The sequence below is a fragment of the Colletotrichum fioriniae genome (genome assembly GCF_027942845.1).
Source record: "Colletotrichum fioriniae strain IMI 355084 chromosome Unknown scaffold_9, whole genome shotgun sequence".
NCBI lineage: Eukaryota > Fungi > Ascomycota > Sordariomycetes > Glomerellales > Glomerellaceae > Colletotrichum > Colletotrichum fioriniae.
Genome location: NW_027076845.1, coordinates 455,989 through 474,942, shown reverse-complemented (window position 1 = coordinate 474,942; position 18,954 = coordinate 455,989). Strand labels below are relative to the sequence as shown.

The 18,954-nt window shown below is 50.3% G+C and overlaps 7 protein-coding genes across 7 annotated transcripts; 2 read left to right on the top strand and 5 right to left on the bottom strand.

Annotated features, from left to right (window-relative positions):
• Positions 1-1,598: 1,598 nt before the first annotated feature.
• N0V96_007602 (uncharacterized protein) lies at positions 1,599-3,437 on the bottom strand (the record flags this gene model as incomplete). Its single annotated transcript, XM_065758078.1, has 4 exons — positions 1,599-1,642; positions 1,719-2,096; positions 2,181-3,193; positions 3,388-3,437. 4 exons carry the CDS (start codon positions 3,435-3,437, stop codon positions 1,599-1,601), a joined length of 1,485 nt encoding a protein of 494 aa, XP_065613220.1.
• A 1,002-nt stretch (positions 3,438-4,439) lies between these two features.
• On the bottom strand, positions 4,440-5,354 carry N0V96_007601 (uncharacterized protein; the record flags this gene model as incomplete). Its single annotated transcript, XM_053194493.2, has 1 exon — positions 4,440-5,354. The coding sequence occupies one exon, from the start codon at positions 5,352-5,354 to the stop codon at positions 4,440-4,442; it is 915 nt and encodes a 304-aa protein (XP_053047989.1).
• A 612-nt stretch (positions 5,355-5,966) lies between these two features.
• On the bottom strand, positions 5,967-7,482 carry N0V96_007600 (uncharacterized protein; the record flags this gene model as incomplete). Its single annotated transcript, XM_065758077.1, has 2 exons — positions 5,967-7,124; positions 7,159-7,482. The coding sequence occupies 2 exons, from the start codon at positions 7,480-7,482 to the stop codon at positions 5,967-5,969; spliced, it is 1,482 nt and encodes a 493-aa protein (XP_065613219.1).
• An 807-nt stretch (positions 7,483-8,289) lies between these two features.
• N0V96_007599 (uncharacterized protein) lies at positions 8,290-9,974 on the top strand (the record flags this gene model as incomplete). The annotated part of the gene is made up of 4 exons (XM_053194491.2): positions 8,290-8,624; positions 8,684-9,079; positions 9,140-9,399; positions 9,487-9,974. 4 exons carry the CDS (start codon positions 8,290-8,292, stop codon positions 9,972-9,974), a joined length of 1,479 nt encoding a protein of 492 aa, XP_053047987.2.
• A 687-nt stretch (positions 9,975-10,661) lies between these two features.
• N0V96_007598 (uncharacterized protein) lies at positions 10,662-11,463 on the bottom strand (the record flags this gene model as incomplete). Its single annotated transcript, XM_053194490.2, has 2 exons — positions 10,662-11,059; positions 11,121-11,463. The coding sequence occupies 2 exons, from the start codon at positions 11,461-11,463 to the stop codon at positions 10,662-10,664; spliced, it is 741 nt and encodes a 246-aa protein (XP_053047986.2).
• A 328-nt stretch (positions 11,464-11,791) lies between these two features.
• Positions 11,792-12,814, top strand: N0V96_007597 (uncharacterized protein; the record flags this gene model as incomplete). The annotated part of the gene is made up of 1 exon (XM_053194489.2): positions 11,792-12,814. The coding sequence occupies one exon, from the start codon at positions 11,792-11,794 to the stop codon at positions 12,812-12,814; it is 1,023 nt and encodes a 340-aa protein (XP_053047985.2).
• A 1,001-nt stretch (positions 12,815-13,815) lies between these two features.
• N0V96_007596 (uncharacterized protein) lies at positions 13,816-14,597 on the bottom strand (the record flags this gene model as incomplete). The annotated part of the gene is made up of 3 exons (XM_053194488.2): positions 13,816-14,122; positions 14,197-14,308; positions 14,363-14,597. The coding sequence occupies 3 exons, from the start codon at positions 14,595-14,597 to the stop codon at positions 13,816-13,818; spliced, it is 654 nt and encodes a 217-aa protein (XP_053047984.2).
• Positions 14,598-18,954: the final 4,357 nt, after the last annotated feature.

The following is an 18,954-nucleotide window of genomic DNA, read 5'->3' as shown; positions in this document are numbered from 1 at the left end:
CGGAACATTAACACACGTGGATGCATCGCCTGTGGCATATCATAGGACGAGCCACTCTTTGAGGACCAAGCCTTATCATCTTTCAATTCGTTAGCTACTAATAATCACTCCTCGCTAAAAGCTGTGTTGACATTAACAATCACAAAATGCCGGTACTTTCGTCGTCAAGAACCTGTAATCGTTCCTAGACTAGGTATTTGCCGAGCCTCCGTGCGGCTCTCGAAAGTTATGTGTCCTTCCACTAGACTTGCGTATACTCGATGTTGATTTTGCTCGCCCCCTTTGAGGTGTCGACAATTTCTGCCCACGCCGAAGTCGAAAGGTGCATGGTAGCAGTAGCTGACTTTTTACCGACGGGGTTGTTGGAATGGTCAACCACTTTAACCTGAATCGTTTTCGATTTGCAGGCGCGCGGAACCGAACTAAGACACCGCACTAAATACCGCCTGCCACATGCCGCCCCATTATCCCAAAGTCCATCACCAACAGATACGAATAAATTGCCGGGAGGGAACTGATCCGGGCTATTGCCGTTACACTTGGTTGGTATATAGGGTGTGGACCAAAAACCAGCAGTGGCGATATCAGCGCTGGCAAGTGGAGTTAAGATGCTGAGTAACAATGAAAGTCTCATGTTGCTATGAAAAGATATTGTGAGTACCTGTATAAATAGGAAATGGGGCGCAGGGATTCTTACAGAGAACGAAGGGCCTATTTCGCAAAATGGGATTGATATCGACTGTACTCTGTAGTCTGCAGTCTGGCAACAACTAGAAGTTGGCGAGCCAGTATTTATGGTTGAATTTCAGCCGTGGCTCTGATATGTCATACCAAAGACTTTACTATTGCAGATAATTACGCAGGCCTCTCAGGCCATCACGGAGTAGTCCAAGATTAAGTGTTAACTCAACAGTTGAAATAGATGCCATATCAAGCACTAAAACAATTTAAGTTGTCTAAGAAACTTTATTTCTGACTGGTGGAAATAATCGCTCAGAGTGGCATGGGAAGGCGGGACCACGGCGAACATAAACCCGAGTTAATTAAAACAATTAACTTCTTTGAAAGATGAAGCGCGGTATTGCCAGTTGAGAAAACTTTGCTTCGAGCAAGGGAGGTGACTATGATGGTCAAGGGCCTTGAATCGCGGCACAACAATTTACGATAACACGCTGAGTTTGTTACCGAGTTGCGACATAGAGACACCATGATAATTAAAACGAATTATTCACCGAAGCTTAAGGACAAGAATGGAGCCATGTAGAGTCATGAAGTTGTTAAAGACATGGGTACTACAGACTCGAAAACCCAGATAGATGGTCCTATCGATCTGCTTCAGTCAACAAAAGTTGCTGCACAGTCCACAAGGTCGTTGCGAAGCTCACAACACTAGAAACGAAACAATGAAAAGCTATCTCTATATTCTTCAGGTCTTCGACTGTTCATCAATAGGTTCTATTAATTACACCTTAAAATTGATGAGCCCGGGTCTCAGTGGCTCATTAGTCCTAGTGACAAAACTCAAGCCAACCTAAGCCCCCTGAACAAGAACATCGCGCAAGCTATCGCAGTGAACCCAACAAGTAACTTTACGAAAATTAGAACTGGGTTTGTGCATCGGCGTGAGAGTTGATCCAGGCACCTGGACCGTGATTCGAAAGGAACACGCCCAGAAAATGCCAGGCCGCTTTCCAGCATTGCCATTTTCTTCTCCATACCGAGCTGATATTCTTCATCGGCCAACCTGTCAGCCTCCAGAGTCGACCGAATGCTCGTGTCTGGCGATCCGAACCTCTCATCAACTTGAGGGTTGCTGAGTGTGGCATTCGAGTCCAGCACAAACACTTCGTCGGCAAAGAAGTCGCGCACTCCATCCTCCCACTTCGTCTTTTGCGCATAAAAGTTGATCAACTTGATTGACTTGTCGATGGCGTCTCGGGCGCCAATGATGTGGTTGAAGGAGTCGAGGTCCCTGGGGCTTCGGGGTTGCTTGGACTCATCATAGTGCGCGTGGCGCTTGGATTGGCCAGAGTAGGTGTGGAAGGTGATGATAGGCCCTAATCTGGCGAACTTGCCGGGCTTGAACCTGAAGAAGCCTGGAACGGGTGAGTCAGCGTGGAATCATAAGTGGGAAGAGGAATGAGCGTGAGATATCAGAATAGGGCTCATGGAGATCTCACCTTCGCTATCTTTGCCATCCAGATCTCCAGGGTTGGACAGGCGACGGAGCGTGTGCCCCACCGCGTACGAATCTTGGACCATGTGCAGACAGTGACCAAAGGCACGCTTGGAGATGTTTGCCTTCCGGTACGAAGGCGTTCTGCCCAAGAACAGCTGTCTCAGGCTTGCCTCTCCAGAGGGATCAGAGTAGCTGGAGAAACGCGTCGGGAACCGGCCGGCAAGGCTGTCAGTCTCCTTCACATCCTGAGCGCCGATCGCGAGCTTGTAGATGATTTCTAACCAAGAAAGCATGTTTGCCTTGGTGTCGTGCGGATCTTCATTCGACTGGCCGGCCATTGCGTGGAAGAATTGCAAATCTCCAAAGTGGCTCCTCTGTGTGAGACTGCTAGGCGCGCCGGCGTAGAAGTCTCCTAGAAACTTTTCGCCCAGTGCCAGTTCGCTATTGCTCTCTCTAGAGTCTTCGAATAGTAGACATAGCGGGTCATCGCTCCAAAGGAGACCACGCATGTACTCCCATTGGGTAGCGTCGAGATTGTTGTACTCGGTTCCCTTTGGAAAGCGCATCCTAGATGCGATGAAGGCGGCGATGGCGATGTCTTCGTGGACTGGGTCTCGGATCTTGATGCCAAGTGGGCCATTGAATCCAATTTCGAAGGCTGCATGAACGTCGCCATTGGTCTCATCGGGAGTGTTTGCGACATCAACCATTTGGCTCGCCGAATTCTCGGTTAAGTAGACCTCAACATGGCCTGGAAGATGTGTCAACAATGGCAGAGACGGCGTGGACCCGGAGATTGAAATACCTGTAAAGGGGTGGCCGGTAAGGTTGTAGTCTAGCACTTGGCAAGAGACCAACTTGGGGTTGCTCGACTTTGTCCGCAGATAGTTGTCGTTCCATCTGCCATAAGGATCACAGAACTCTACCTTGAATGAGAGGGGATTGTCAGGATCAGAAGGGTGATACAGCTCGTAGACGATCTCTCCCTGGCTGCCCGAGAAGCCTACATTGCACCTATTAGCTGCCGATTATTACCTGTCGCCAGTGCAAAGTTTTGCTACATACCAAAGCTGTCGTTCAATTGAATCAAGGCTTCAGCTCCGGCTTTGATTGTGTTTGGAGGGCACCCTTTGGCCCAAGAGCCTAGAATGGCCTTCGACCGATCAAGTGCAAAGTCAACTTTGGTTTTGTTGTAAATGTAGATAAACGACTCGTAGCCGCTGGATGGCGTGAAGATGGGCTCTTGCTGATCGGCCATTGTTGAGAACAAGTGCTACAGGGACTATGTTAATGGAGAGTTTATTGGGTATATGCCGTAAGAGGACTTGCCTTTGATTTTATATCAATTCTGCAGATGAGGTACGACTACCGATTGGAAGCTGCAGATACGTCTTGTGACCCCGTTGCGCTTCTCAAACACGGCCGAATTACCATTTTCACCTTCCATGCTGACGATGGACCACGGTCTAGGACCCTCGAAGTTTGAGCTGAACGTCAGCTTCTTGCCTACTTGGGACTCGACGATTTTCACAATGATAGCCAGATTTCGGCTGTGGACCAGTGCAGTGACACCATTCGAGCAAGAATCAGCTAAGTGCGTAACCGCTGGCAAAAGTATGCTAGTGACAGATACCGATTGCGGGCGTGGCGATTACCTGCGCTCCTATTCGAGCGGCCCAGGCTTGACTTGTCCATCTTAGGAGAGCTGAGCAAACCCAATTTGGATATCTCTGCGGTAGGTCCACGAATAAATCCGGGGACAAGAGGTTTCCGGACGATCTTCAAGCCAATTGAAGATCCCGGTAAGTGGGTTGTCGAAGGTCTAGACTCCAACAAGCAGTACCGCGCCAGTGGTTCTGGGGCTGGGACCCAACAGGGGTTGTCTGCGGCCTTCGATAGTGCCGACAGCCTCACATCCCTATTCCATAACGGGGCCCAATGCTCTGAATTGAGTTACGCTCCGGCATGTCCTTTCAGTTCAACGGATAGAACGGTGCTTCGCACTGCTAGCATCAGCTGTGGGCTAGCAAGACGATCATGCGTGGTCGACACTCTAAGCGGCAAGTAGGGTTTCGAGAAGACCCTGCAGAGTGGCGGGCTGATGCATTAAGAGGGTCCTTGAAAAATGACAAGTCGAATTACGACCAATTGTTACAATGGCATTATGTGTTTCATAGGTACTTGAATGGATACGATCTTACATGAATTCCCACGGCGGCGTTGCCAAAACGAGTTCACATGTCTCGTTGGCGATGCAACCTCAAACATAGGGCTCTAGCTCTTTCTCCGTCCACTTCCACAAACTCTCTGCAAGCTCTTCATTCAGCGCGTTCTTAGAGTCCTTGCCTTTGACACCCACAGGCCAGTAGAACACACCAGTCTCGGCATCCGGACTGACCGAGGCCCACAGCTGGTTCAGCGCACCCTTTGACACGGGCGTCGACACAAGCCAAAGGACGATGCCTGCAATTGGCTTGACAAGAGGGTAGCTGGCGATTGGACCGCTGACGAGATTCGTGTTGACAGCTCCAGGGTGGATCGAGATGCAGCGGATCTCAGGGTATCGCTTCGCAAGAGCCTTGGAGTGGTGGATGTTTGCCACCTTGGACGCGCCGTAACGCGCCCAAGTTCCCGTGGAGGCCATGTCGGTCTTGAAGTCGTCAAAGTTGTAGAGGTTGCTCGGAACCCAGTTCTCAGCCGCTGAGGAGAGCGAGATGATGCGCACGTCCTTATCAGGGCCGACCTTGGCGGTGTGCTGGAGTGTCGGCAGGAGGAGCTTGGTGAGAAGAGCGTGTCCCATGTGGTTCGTACCGAATTGGATCTCGTAGCCCTCCTTTGTTACACCGGGCGGCCATGCCATGATGCCGGCATTGTTCATGAGGATATGAAGGAGCTGCGACTTCGACTGGAACTCCTTGGCAGCACGCTTGATGCTGTCAAATGACGTCAGGTCGACCTCGAGGAACGAGATGGGGGCCGCGTCTGGCACTGTCTTCTTGATGTCCTCAATTGCGGCCAAAGCTTTGGACTCATTTCTAGCTCCGAGGTAGATGTGGGCTGGCTTGTGCTTGCTGAGCTGGGTGATCGTTTCCTTGCCGAGGCCGACATTGCCCCCAGTAACAAGGATGATCTTGCCTGTAAGGTCAGGAATATCCTTAGTTGCGAAGCGCACCATTGTGATAATGTGTCTATATGTGAATTTCAGTGATGGGGATGTAGCAGTGTGAAGATGGAGAGAGCCATCAAATGTGAAAGCTGTTGAGGATGCTTAGATAGTGAAATAGTTCACCCGACGCCGCCGTTCAGGAGGGAGCAAGGGCGAAGACGTAATTTAAGCCTAGACTCAAGCGGGGTTGGCTGGAACTTAGTTTCTGAAAGCCGGCGGAGCCCGAATACCGTAGGCGGACTTGCGGAGAATGTGGGCCCCGATCCGGGACCTTGGCACCTTTGCGGCACAGTCGCCGACCGGAGTAAGCCGGGCTTACACCGATCGGGCTCCGGTGTTGCTTCCCCGGATAAGTAAGTGTTTGATCACATGATGGTTAAAAACAAATTTAACAAGATTTCATTCCTTAGTTCAACATATTGGTAGTACCAGCAACCTTCCGGTCACCAAATGGTCCTCTCGTAACCCGTAAGCCCGCCGCAGAGATACTCATGCTTTACTCCCGAAGAAAGTCTATGGCTGATGCATCAAGGCACACAGTAAGAATGCAAAGCCACTCATTACCATACAAGTCCATTACTTGATAATCCTGCATCTGTTAGACTGCAGATCCCCAATTATCTACTTTCTACTGGCGAAGTCTCTATCAATAGGCTGTATTATCACCCGGCGGTAGCTCGTCAAAGCAGGCGAGCCGCTGTCCGTAACTTCAAGTATCAAGTGCAGCGGCAGGCCTCGCTCCAGAGGAATCTTCTCTCTGACCACAATGCAGGACTTTTCTGCAGGCGCAATCTTGACCTCCACTTTACTTCCCACGTCGTTGAGAGCCTTGATCTCGATGTCAGACACCTCCAGTCCGTGATATGTCTGCAATGAACTTGGCTCGCGGTACTGATACCATTTGAAGCTGAGTTTGTCACCGTCAGGGTCGTAACTTTCCGACGCATCGAAAGTAACCACGCCTCCGGCATCAGCTTCGATGTGAATGGGCGTCAAGTTGGAATCGCCATTGACAACCGCGACGGGATGATGGTTGACCTTACTGAAATCGGACGTCAACGTCCACTGCATGTGTGCGGCGAAGTCATCCTGGAATGCATTTCTCCACCTCCAGATGGTTGCTTGATTGGACCTGTGCGGCTTGCCATCCACACCTGTCACAGTGTCGATGGCGTCTGCAAAGTGACCTCTAGAAGAAAGCCCCTTGGAGCTCACGTTCACCGGAATATAGCGGCCGCCCCAAGATCCATACAGAGGTTCCTCTGGAACACCCAGGCCGTTTTGGATAAGATAAAGAAACGTGGGCGTGTCTCCCTCGATGATAAACTCAAAATCCGGATATGCGGCGCCCAAGGGACCAATCTGAACGTTCTCTTTGACCCATTCGTGAGTCACCTTCGAGTCGTCGGGGCCACCCACATCGCCAGAGCAAGGGGCCGAAATGCCAGTCCAAGCGGCAGCTTGGTATTGGTTCCAGCCGTGGATGGAGCAGATGTAGAAGATCTCGGGATACTGTTGGCGGATCCAGCCTCCACAATCGTCTTGATCAGAAATTGTGTAGACGCGCAGCTTCTGTCGCAGTTTGGCTGCGTCTGGCCGATGGCGAATCTTGTTGAGGACTTGGGCCAGCACATTTACGCCACCCCAGACGAGAACCCAGAGAGGATCTTCTCCAGGTGCCGTCAATCGCTCGAGAAGAAGTTCACCTCCTTCGCTAAGCGGTATATCGTCACCGACTGCTTCCATACCGTAGACCTGAGGAATGTCTCTGTCAGAGAACTGTTTGCGGACTTCGGGGGTAGTTTGCACTCACTGGAGGACCAGACTTGATCAGGTCCCTCACGCTCTGCGCCGACGGGTATGGGGAGTCTGTTGGGGCATGAGCGTTGAGGTTGTCAACTACTTTTTCGTACGCGTTGACAATCTCATGGAGATTTTGCGGTGCGACCTTGTTCTTGAGCCATGTTGAAGTGACGGCAACTACACCTTCTGTGCAAAATTGATTGGAATAGGTGAGATATCTGCAAAAGGATTCTGCATCATCAGGTTCGTTGGTGATATCTGTCAGAATGAAGACACGCGGTTTTGACGGAAATGCATTGAGGGCTGCTGCACCTCGAGTCGTTGACGATGCCATGAAGAATGGAAGATTGTTGCTCGGCTATAGTCGGACTTGGGTCAGAGGTAATACTTAATGTTGAGCTCGGAATTCGGCTTCCGATCTGGTCAGACGATCTCAGCCTGGTGTTTGGATGTTGTCGTCTCTTAAAGTCGTTCTCAACCAGTTGCGAACGGGTAAGATTGCCGAAGCCAGCTGCGATATTGTTAACCCAAACTCTAAAGCCTGATGTCAGCTGGAACAAACGTTCTATTCAACCGCTCGACTTCCTCTAAATAGGTAGCTGGAGGCTCCAGTGGGATATTTGCCGACGGGAAGAGCCAAGGATTCGGATGAGGAATTACGGGGAAGCTAATTGACACCTGATTCAAACCAGTTTGGACCATCCGAAATAGGCAATGTGAACCACCGGCGAACCCCTCACGACTGCCAACCTAGCACCAAAGAGGAACCCAGAGCCTTAAAGTCCCAAGTCAAGAAGGAAGGGTTCCTTGGATGAACCTTGCCCAGTGCCACCTCCGCATAATTCGATCCCCACGGGGACATAGTCATGCCAAATGTCGGTTGAACGGTTTTCAGGAACCGCGCCTTTGGGCCTCTTCTCCACACAGACCCCCAGACCCCAGGAAAACTGTGTTCGTCATGATCCTGGGGTAAAGTCTGTTCGTGCGGTTGCTTGATGAATTCGACTCATGTATTAAAAGTCTTTGACAATCCTCACCTTTGTTTACAGCAGCCCACACCGACACCGGCCTTTGAACACGATTGATTCAGCACTCTCCTTTCGCTCTTTAACTCCCATCTATGAGACAATAATCCTTCATCATGGCGAATTACGACGATGGCTATGCAGCCGAAAAGGTTGATTCCCAACATGACGCCAAGCACCTCGAAGTCAGTGCCGACTCTCAGCTGGCACTTGCTGCCGACTTTGAAGACCATGAGATGGGCATCTGGAAGTCATTTGTCCGTTACCCATGGGCATGTGCCTGGTGTGTCTACGCCTGCTGGACTATCATTCTACTCAGCTTCGACGTCCAGGCCGCAGGTGCTGTTGTGGGAATTCCCGAATTTCGCAAGGACTTTGGTTACGAGTTCAATGGAGACTACGTCCTTCCAGCTATCTGGCAGTCCGCCTTTAGCGGTGCACCTATTGCCACGTAAGCATGGGACTTTGCAATTATGATATGATGCAAGTGAGACTGACTTTGTCTTCTAGTGCCGTAATTTCATCGATCGCCTCTGCCGAGCTTGCCGATTACATTGGCCGAAAGAAAGTCCTGGCCCTGGCCCTCATCATCTCCTTTGTTGCCGTCGCGATTGAGTTTATCGCAACGACCAATCCAGTCTTCTTTGCTGGAAAGCTTCTCAATGGTTTCATGGTTGGTGCTGTGGGCACCATCATGGTAAGCTACATTGGAGAGATTACACCATTAGCTCTTCGCGGCATCTTCACTTGCGGAGTCGGTGTTGCCTACGGAATCGGGCCTCTCGTTGCTTTCATTGTCATCAACTACACTGGCACCGTCGAGTCTCGTTGGGCCTACCGCACAGTTTTCTGCTGTCAATTCGGCTTTGCCGGAGTTTCAGCACTTCTTTGGCCGTTTATGCCCGAGTAAGTTTTCAATCCTTTTGTGCACACTAAGTATCTCTAGAATTGACCGACTTGCCTTAGGTCTCCTTGGTGGCTAGTATCTAAGGGGAAGAAGGACGAAGCACTCAAGAGCCTTGGAAGACTTGGGCACTCCGGTAATGAGGGCAGAGCAAAACTCGCTCTTATTGAGCGCACACTGGATGAGGTAAAAGCCGAAACAGACGGCGTCACATATCTGGAGTGTTTCAAGAAGTCAAACTTGAGGAGAACCATCATCAGCATCATGCCTCTGTGCATCCAGAGTTTCAGCGGAATCGCCTTTGTGGCCAGCTATTTCACTTGTCAGTATCCCGCCTTCTTATCAGATGACTCTATATCGGAGGCACCATTCGTCATAAAAGCAACGGTACTAACTATTGAATCCGTAGACTATCTTCAGCTCGCTGGTTACTCCACTTCAATGAGCTACCAACTTCAGATCGCCCAGCCCGTTCTATCTATCGTCGGCAACTTGATGGCCGCCGCTGTGATCGACAAAGTCGGCCGAAGAAACCTTACGTTCTACGGTCTGGCGATCCTCACAGTCTTCCTCTTGATTACAGGCGGATTGGGAACGGGAACCAGCCAACCTATGATCAAAGGAACTGTTGCGTTCATTCTCATCTACAGCTGGTGGTACAACGTCTCCATCGGGTCAACCGCCTTTTCGCTGCTTGCCGAAGTGTCGACTTCTCGCTTGAGAGCCAAGACTGTCGCCATCGGATATGCATCGCAAAACTCCATCAACGTTATGTGGCAATTTGTTATCCCGTACATGTTCAACCCGGACAAGGCCAACCTCGGCGCCAAGATTGCTTTCATCTTTGGTGGCTTGTGTCTCTTTTCCCCTGGCATATCTTTGGCTCTTCCAACCTGAGACTGGCGGTCGCTCCTACGAAGAGCTCGACGAAATGTTTGCAAAGGGCGTTCCGGCGAGGAAATTCAAGTCGTATAAGACGACTGTGCAGTTGCGCAATGAGACTACCGCACAAGATGGGAACCATTAACGTCAAGAAACATGATACCTCACAGCTAGTCAGAGCTGGTTACCATTCTGACAACTGAGATAATTCTACTTCTGAAGAAGTATTAGTTTACAAGCTGGCAATTAATTCGAGTACTTGTTTTTAGTTTCTTAGACGCAATACTAGCAAGCTGATGAGTCGAGAGACATTTCGCAAACGTTTTTTCTTTTGGGGTTTGTTCTAGCTTGTTCAACCGTCAAAGCCTGTAAATAACCTCAGGTTCTCTCATTCGAGGCTAATGTAACAGTGTGTCCCTCTGCGCATTTCTGAGAGTTTCCTGGAGCCAATAAGGCCAACCGCGTATTGCTGTCGCTCTTGCGTACTCTCCTGGCAAGTAAACATGGCCACTACGGCCAGAGACAATCTGCTTAAAGATGGCATCCACAACAGGCTCGGGCTCAAGTATCTTTGATTTGAAGGGGCCCGAGCTGTGCACCTTTTCGATCAAAGCTGTCTTTATGTATGTTGGATGGATAATACTATTTACATGCACAAGTTAGTCTTCTGCAGCTTGAGAGCTTGCCATTCTTCTTTTTTACTCACCTTGTGCGCACTCTTGGTGCCTTATACCGATGTCTGATTTCCTGGGCCAATCCTTCATGAAGTCCCAGGGCGCCCATCTTGGAACATGAGTAGTCCACGTTGTGCACGCCAGTCACAAAGCTCGCCATACTTGCGACTGTGACGACATGGCCATGGTTGTTGTGGATCATCGAGGGTAAAAACTCCTTGATCAGGAGGAAGCTGGCAATGATGTTGACGTCAAAAACATGACGAATCTGTTCTTCGGTTTCGTCTAGAATTGAGGCTATCTTCATGACGCCTGCATTGTTGACCAAGACCGTGGGATCGCCGTGATCTTGACGGATTTGGCCTGCGATCTCTTTGATAGACTTGCTTGATGTGATGTCCACTTCGTAGAAGTACGCGTTCGACGCTGATTGTAGTTTAGCGGAATTTGTCACGAAAGATAGTCCGGGGATATGGACTAAACTTACGCAGAGGAGTTCTCGGCGGAACAACATCGAGACTTATGACTTTGATGCAATTTTTGGCCAGCTTGCGTACTAATTTGTCCCCAAGACCTCCGGATCCACCGGTAACTACGACCAGCTCCCTTCTCCAGTCATACTTATCTTGGGTGAAGTTGTTCAGAGTCGCTTCACTCAGGAGACTGTTGGTCTTTCGAAGGGCTGCTAATCCAAACAGCAAGGCTAGAACGAATCTCGGCCAACCACGCCGGAAGACTAACTTCAGAATGCCTGGCGTTCTGAAGTTCCGAAACAGCTCGATAAGCTTCTCAGATAATGCTGACGATGACTGAACAGTCGAGGAAGACATTGTTGGTGAAGCTGTTCAAAAGAGTAGTTGGAGGGGTTAAGACCGGACGCTTGATGCTATTCGCCGAACATCCTCTGCCCTATATTCTTCGGATCGACGGATGGACAGCAAAGCCGGCGGGCAATAACCGTTCTCCGTCTGATACTTCCCCGCAATTGCAACGCCCACTCAGGTTCAGGATAGCTCCCTCACCATGTAACACCTCCGCATAACAAGCCGAGGCTCAATTGAGTCCGTGCAAATGGTCGTGCGACAATTATGCATATCCAGAAACCGAGATGCCATCCGCTCCTGTAGTGCGCCAAGCAAGAAACTACGACATAGCCGGATGACTCTTACGTTGATCAAATCGAACGTGAGCTCGTTTAAGACTCTTATTGAGGATCTGAGACTTCTTCACTTTCACGAAGCTTCAGACGATATCAGCATGGGCTATACTATTGAAGATCGGTTCATAACGTCTAGCCGGAATGGCCAAAAGATCGCCATTTCCATATACAAGCCGGATGGAATGAAACACCCTGCACCCGTCATCGTGATGGGTCACGGCATCGGCGCCATCAAGGCCGCCGGTCTCGCCCCTTTCGCAAGTCACTTCACCGCCGAGGGCTACACTGCCGTCACGTTCGACTACCTAGGCTTTGGTGAAAGCGAAGGCTTCCCGCGGAACGTGCTCGACGTCGGAAACGAGCTGCAAGACTTCCGCGATGTCATCAAGTGGATTCGGGAGCCGGATCAGAACCCGTGGGTCGACTCGTCACGGATCGTTGCGTGGGGAAGTAGCTTCGGCGGTATGCACACCACCGCTCTCATGGCTGAAGATCACGAGTTGGCAGCCGGTGTAGCGCAGTGTCCGCTCGTTGACGGGTTGGCTGGTGTCATGCAGATGCCGCTGCTCCGGTCTTTGAGACTGGCGACGACGGCTGCTGCCGATATTCTCGGAACGTACGTTCTAGGGACTAAGGAGCCGAAGTACGTCGATCTCATTAGCGATGGGTCCACCACAGCGGTTATGGCATCTCAAGAGGCTTATGACGGCTGGACTCGCTTGGCGCCTGGCGATGGGCGAGATTGGCCTAATGTCATTGCTGGGCGGTCTCTTCTGAACATCATGATAAATCGGCCACTGTTATACATACACAAGAGTACTCGCCCATACTTGGTTGTTCTCCCCACATGGGACCATGAAGCATCCTTAGGTGCCGCGGAGGACTGCGTCAGACGTGCTCCTCTTGGAGAAGCGTTGAGGGTCGATGGTGGCCACTTTGATTTGTACAAGGGGGGAATCGCGTTCGAGAAGAATATCGCTGGACAGAAAGAGTTTCTTCGACGTGTGCTCAAGACTGACTGAGCAATTTCCGATACTAATGTCTCTGCTAGGTTGAGCGCAATTGAAGGAGTCGAGATTTTGGGTCAAAGGCAAAGACAATTCAGACTATCGACCATCATTATTGCGGGCATGATAAGTTGGAAGAAAATAATTATCAGATCTTCTAATTCTACGATGTGCTGGTTCTATCAAAACAGAGGAAATAACCGCTCATCAAAGGAAATATACCGGCGTTCAAACGCTGTCCTCAGGACACGATAATGCCATCGATAATGATAGGAGCAGCGCTCGACCCGGCATCCCAGGTAAAACCTATGGAAAGGGTACCGCTTGCTGCAGTGGGAGTGAAGGTGAAGGTGTGTTGTCTGTAACCACCCGTGTCGCTGTAAGTCGTCAAGCACGGGTAACTAGAACCGCCGCAAACCGTTGATGGGCCCATGATGGTATCGCCCCAAGCAACGTAGACTTTCGCATTGTCCTGTTTTGTCGCAGAGTCAAGGCGGCCTGCATAGAACGTTATGGTCCTAGTGGCTCGGATGGGCAGGCCGGTAATGGATTGATAGATGTAAGCCTGGCGGTTTGAAGTTCCGGATGGGTAGAAAGCGCTTTGCGATTGTGTTAGCTAGGCACTCACTTGATGATAGTATCCACTGCTGGCACAGAGGGTTCGTGACTTACAGAGCTGAGCAACCCGAAGTCTGATGGCTGTCTGAAATGACCGCTGGTGTGACAGTATCACTGGGTTGGTAAAGCGCAAAGGACCAGCTGTTAAAGCCGTTATCGAAGCCGCCGTTCTGAACATAACCACTGTCTGTGCATTTATTAGATTATTGGTAGCAAGTTTCATTATCGATCGAAAGCACTCACTGGTGGTTGCGCGGCATGCATTAGCCGAAGTGGTTGAAGTGGACGAGGACGATGACGTCTTCGAAGACGACGAACTGGAGGCAGTAGTACTCGAAGAGCTGGTGGTAGTGATTGTGGAGGTCTTCGTGGACGAGCTGCTCGTAGTGCTCGTAGTGCTAGATGAGGTGGAGGAAATAGTGGAAGATGTTGTGGAGCTTGTCGAAGACTTTGAAGTCGTTGAAGAGGTCGGGGAAGAAGTCGAGGTGGACGAAGATGTTGACAAGACAGAGGTCGGCGTAGATGATGTAGTGGAGCTTGTCGTAGACTTTGAACTTGTAGAGGAGCTCGAGGTGGTTGAGACAGATGATGAAATAGAGCTTGTCGAGGTCGTCGAAGAGGTGGAAGAGGACGTCGAGCTGACCGGCAAGGTCAGAGAACCCGGAGCATAGATGTTGAGGCGATTGCTTCCGCCACAGAACTCTGCTGTATTGCCCTTGCAAGGCATATCACAACTATCCGATGCCGCCACACCCCCGTTTCTGATCTGACTATCACACCAGCATTCCTGCGAGTACTCGACGCCGGCGATGGGGTATCCAGCAGCAGTGCAAGCTGAAACACAACCGCCGACAGACATGTTCTGTGTGCCACCAATAACGCCAACATTGGCTGTAAGAGCTCGGCCAAGGACATTATCCTTCAGACATCCCTTGTCGGTCTAACCTGAGGGCAAGACGCTGGGAGTTTTCGGCTTAGCGGATGCCTGATAGACGTTGATACGATTGGAGCCGCCGCAATACTCGGAGCTGTTGCCGGAGCAGAGCATGTTGCAGCCGTCGAAGCCCGCGGAGCCAGTGTTGCGGAGTTGATTGTCGCAATAGCACTCGGACGAGTACTCCACGCCGGCGAGCGAGTAGCCGGCAGCTTGGCATGCGTTGGTACACTGTAACACGGACATCTTGGAGTCTCCGGCTGCGACGCCGGTTCGGTAGGAAAGAAGCCTTGGACCGGGATCGTTCTGGCAGCCCAGGGATGTCCAGCCGGGAGGGCCGGGATTGATTACGGGGGCTGCGACGCCGTTTGTGAAGACGGAAAGTCTGTCGCTGCCGCCGCATGCTTCTGTGCTGTCGCCGCTGCATGGCATGCTGCAGTCGGCTTCTGGCTTCTTCAGCGAAGTTGAAGCTAATTGGTAGTCGCAGTAACACTAAAAAGGCTGAGTGAGTATGCATACGATAAAGAGAGGCAAAGCAGTATGGCGTACCTCGCTAGAATACTCGACTCCCGCTACGGGATAGCCTTTGCTGCTGCAATACGCTACACATGACTCTTCAGTCATGGCACTATAATCTCTGTATCCGTCCCGTGACAATTGTCGGATGCCATTGTTGTTGTCGGTATAACAGCCAGAGTAGGACCATCCAGTCTGTAAAGTTGAGGAAGCCCTGACATCTCGCCTTGCGATGGAAGCTGCATTTGCGCAAGCAGTAAGCGCCAGGAACCAGCCTGGGATAGAGATTTGAGGCTGCATGATTTGTAGATAGTAGAGGAGACAAAAGGATGACAAGATGTGTGGTTCGGTATGAATGAGGAGAACAGCCAGCTTGTTTATATCGACGACAGTGTGATTACCGTCAAGTCCATCTGGAAGTCTGCAGTTGCAGAGTTCCTTTGTGTAACACACGAGATATTGCACTGCCAAGGAAGCCACAAACTCAGCGCCATCATGCATACCTAGCGCCAGGAGCACAATAGCCTTGTTGTCAGAAGCGAGGTTGAGTTGAAAGACTTTCAGATGAACGTTTCCACTTGGATTCTAGAGGCTGGAATAACCGTCTGGTTTCGTTCCTGATCTAACAGCAAAGCTAGCTTTTTCCGGCACCTACATAAAGACATGCTCCTTTGCTTCCCGCCGCCACGGTACCTCACTAACAGGAACGATGGCGCAAATCTGAATGCCCTGTTGTAAACCCACGTGTCTGCGCCTTTTTGCCAAGACCTGGAAAAGTGCTAACGACGTAGTCGGTAACTTTCTCTTTGGCCTCAATGGGAATTTGGTATCTTGACGAAGACCATGAGGCAGCAAGAACTGTGCTTAGCGTCTGGCAGTATTCAAAACTAGTATCAATGCGGCCGAAAGAGCCAAGTCAACTCCTACTGGAATGATCCAGCGTGTTGTTCTAGACGGAGGATGTGTTTCGAAACGCACGCTAGCTATTGATCTTTGTCGGGTTACACAAAGATATCCGTCCACAAAACGATGCCGCTCAACGATGTCTCAATGCCACTGGAGACCTCCCGTGCCGGTTCTCATCCGGCTGTGTGGGTGGACTCGCCAAATAAAGACGCCCGCCGAACTACCTACATATCTGGGATGAACTGTAATTCATTCATGGGATGTGAAATAGCCAATGCTTTTTAGACTTTACTAAAGTAGTGAAGACGCCTGTCAAGTGTCAACTTGGTGAAGCTTGAGCTAACATGACGGTCTAGACTCGGAAACTCCCTCCTTCAGTCTCTGAGCGCGGTCGTAGAATTGTTGAAGCTGGTGTCTTTACAAGCAAGATCAGGTTGACGACTTTAGCGTGAACATATCTAAGAGGGGACGAACACCTGTAGGTCATATCTTGTGGTTACACAAAGTTTAGGCCTTCGCCTAGCAAGTTAAGCTTGTTGGAACAAAGGCAAAATTGACTTTGCTTTTAATTGAAGAAGGCCCGTGGCCGCCTCATTCTACGCCGACAACATTGAAACATTAAGAGCGCTCAACACCTGTAATGTTTTGTAGTAAAATATTTGGTACAGTGGCCCCTTCTAAGGTGTTCGAAGCGGTATGTTGGCCTTTGAGTGATGGCCGTGTCTCTATAACAGAATCAATGTTAGCATGGGTACCGCTCAAGCAAACAATGTTCGCCACATACCTTTGTGTAATCGTCTATGTGCAGATCATTCCGACGCCGCCGACGGGGGCCCGAGTGGTCTGACAAGTTGTGCCTTTGCAGCATGCACGATCGCCAACGTCACCACAGTTGGCTGTAGCTTGCTAGTTAGCTTTGGTCATAGTCAAACTCGCGTAGTGCTCGGAACGCGTTAGTGGGAGTGGTGACTTGCCGCCCTTGGAAGCGCAGTTGTCCTGCCTCGCAATAAGGCCAACATCGACAGATGCGGCAGAGACCGCGGCGACGATGGTAAGGAGGGTAGTGAGAGTGAACTTCATTTTGGATGTTTAATGACTTGAAGATGTGGCTTCAAAAAATATTGAGAGTGAGTGATGTCGATGATAATTTCAATGTTGTTTGCACGAGGGCATTGGGAAGGATTTATAGACGCGCCCATTTTCGTCCGCTTCAACAACTCCGTAGACTAGACCCTGAGAGGGGTATCTTTCTGGCGTTTGAGAGTCATTGTTCCATTAACTTGGCTCCTGGCTATTCGTTTGGGGATTTTCGATACCTCCACCGCATACCGGTCGGCTCGATGACTTCTCAATTGCTTCAGGAGCGATACACTACTCAGAAGCCGGATCTCGGCCAGCCAGCCAGGTGCCAGACAAGCGCACGATCCTCGCGACGAACTCAATTATGTGGAGCGTGTGGGCTGTAAAGTCGTTGTTGGCAGGTTGAAACCCTGTGAGTTTTGTGAAGTTGCCGCGTTCCCATTGTCTCATGTTAAGTTGCCGTATATTGTAGTTGCGTCCATCCTAGTTCACTACTTACCCTTCACTAATCAACATAGGATACCGGATGTAGAGTGCCACGGTCAGTGATCGGCAAACGTCCCTGCTCATACATTATTCGCAGTTTCCGGACACTGTCCGCCGTGCAACTACGCGTATGTAAGTCACAGACCTGACTCGGGGGAAGAAAGCCGAGGAATTATGAGACGACCTAGGGATGAACTGTGGGTATCTGTTGCGGCCGTCAGTCGCTAATAGTCTCCCATTGCAGTCCTGATTACCTATCAAATTTTCACTATGAACTTCACAGAGGAAAGTCGGGAAAGACAGATTGAGCATACATTTGCCCGCGTAAAACCGAGTGACGATCTCTGGTCGCATCTTCGTCTCAACCCCAGATCTGGGGGAGATTCTCCCGGTGCTTCGAGAACACGTCACGAGCTATATGGTACGTTTCGGTAATCTTCACGGTACCGTCAGACAAGATTCTATGGATCGTGTGGGCGTTTCGGCAAGATCTTCGAACTTGTGATCGACTTTGACTTGCTGGCTTGGACGGTAATCAATGATCGGCGGTGTTTCAACCCAGTGAGCTGGAATTGGTACGTGGATGCCAAGGTCTTAACCCCGGTCAACTGGTCACCTGAAGCTCGGTGTTCCCGTCTTCTAGGACGAGTGGTGAGCTAGACGGTCGGTTTCACAAGCAATATCGGTGCAAAGATAGTCGCAGGGCATAATGTAGAACAGGTTCGTCGCTCTTATCCCTTGGTTAAACAGCGAATACTTCTCCCAACTATCCGCTGCTAGGATGAGGCTTGATATAATCGAAGTAAATTCGTTCTCCATCAGCATAAGGCAATGCTCGATGATACGAAAGCCCAGTCGCCTTTGTCGTATGGCAGACTTGAGTTCTGACTGTTCCAGACAGGAGAATGGCAGCTGGCTTACTAGTGTAAGTAGCGCCCAGGGCTCCAGGCCCTCAAAGCATTAAGTCTTGGGCATAGACGAGGGTGCCGGTTTTCGTAACGTAACTGGAGTCCAGTTTAACGAGAGTCAGCCCGAATGGCAGATTCTAAGGCATCGAACCTCGTGATAACTGTCAGTCGCTGGAACGTCGGCGTGTTCCTAGATTTAATTATCTTAGGTCTACGATTTGTTCAAACAATCAAAACAATAATGATGAGGAATGAGGGGGAATACTCACGTTATAACTTACGCCACTGCCCGGATTCGAACAGCGCGCCCCTCAGCCAACCCGAACTCTGACTTCATTGGAGTATTTGTTTATTTGACCACTCGACCGCCTCGCACACAGCTTGACCTGACCTCGTCGACCTAAACGTGCGCTGCTGTGCTGGTGACAGGAATGGAATTGAGGGGGGTGTATGCCCTCGGATGCCTAAGGTAGGTGAGTGAAGGTCAGGTGACTGAGGTTGGCTTTTTGGGAGGAAGGAGAGACGCGGAGATGGGAAGGAGCGATGTAAGATACCTCAACGAGGAGATAAGTACCTACCTTACTAGGTACCTACCTTAGGTAAGGTATGATACAACGGGAACTGGGGTAAATCCTGATTCTTATCATTATGTGTTCGTCTAGTATTATACCGTATCTTCTTCACATCCAATCATATTATAGTCAACC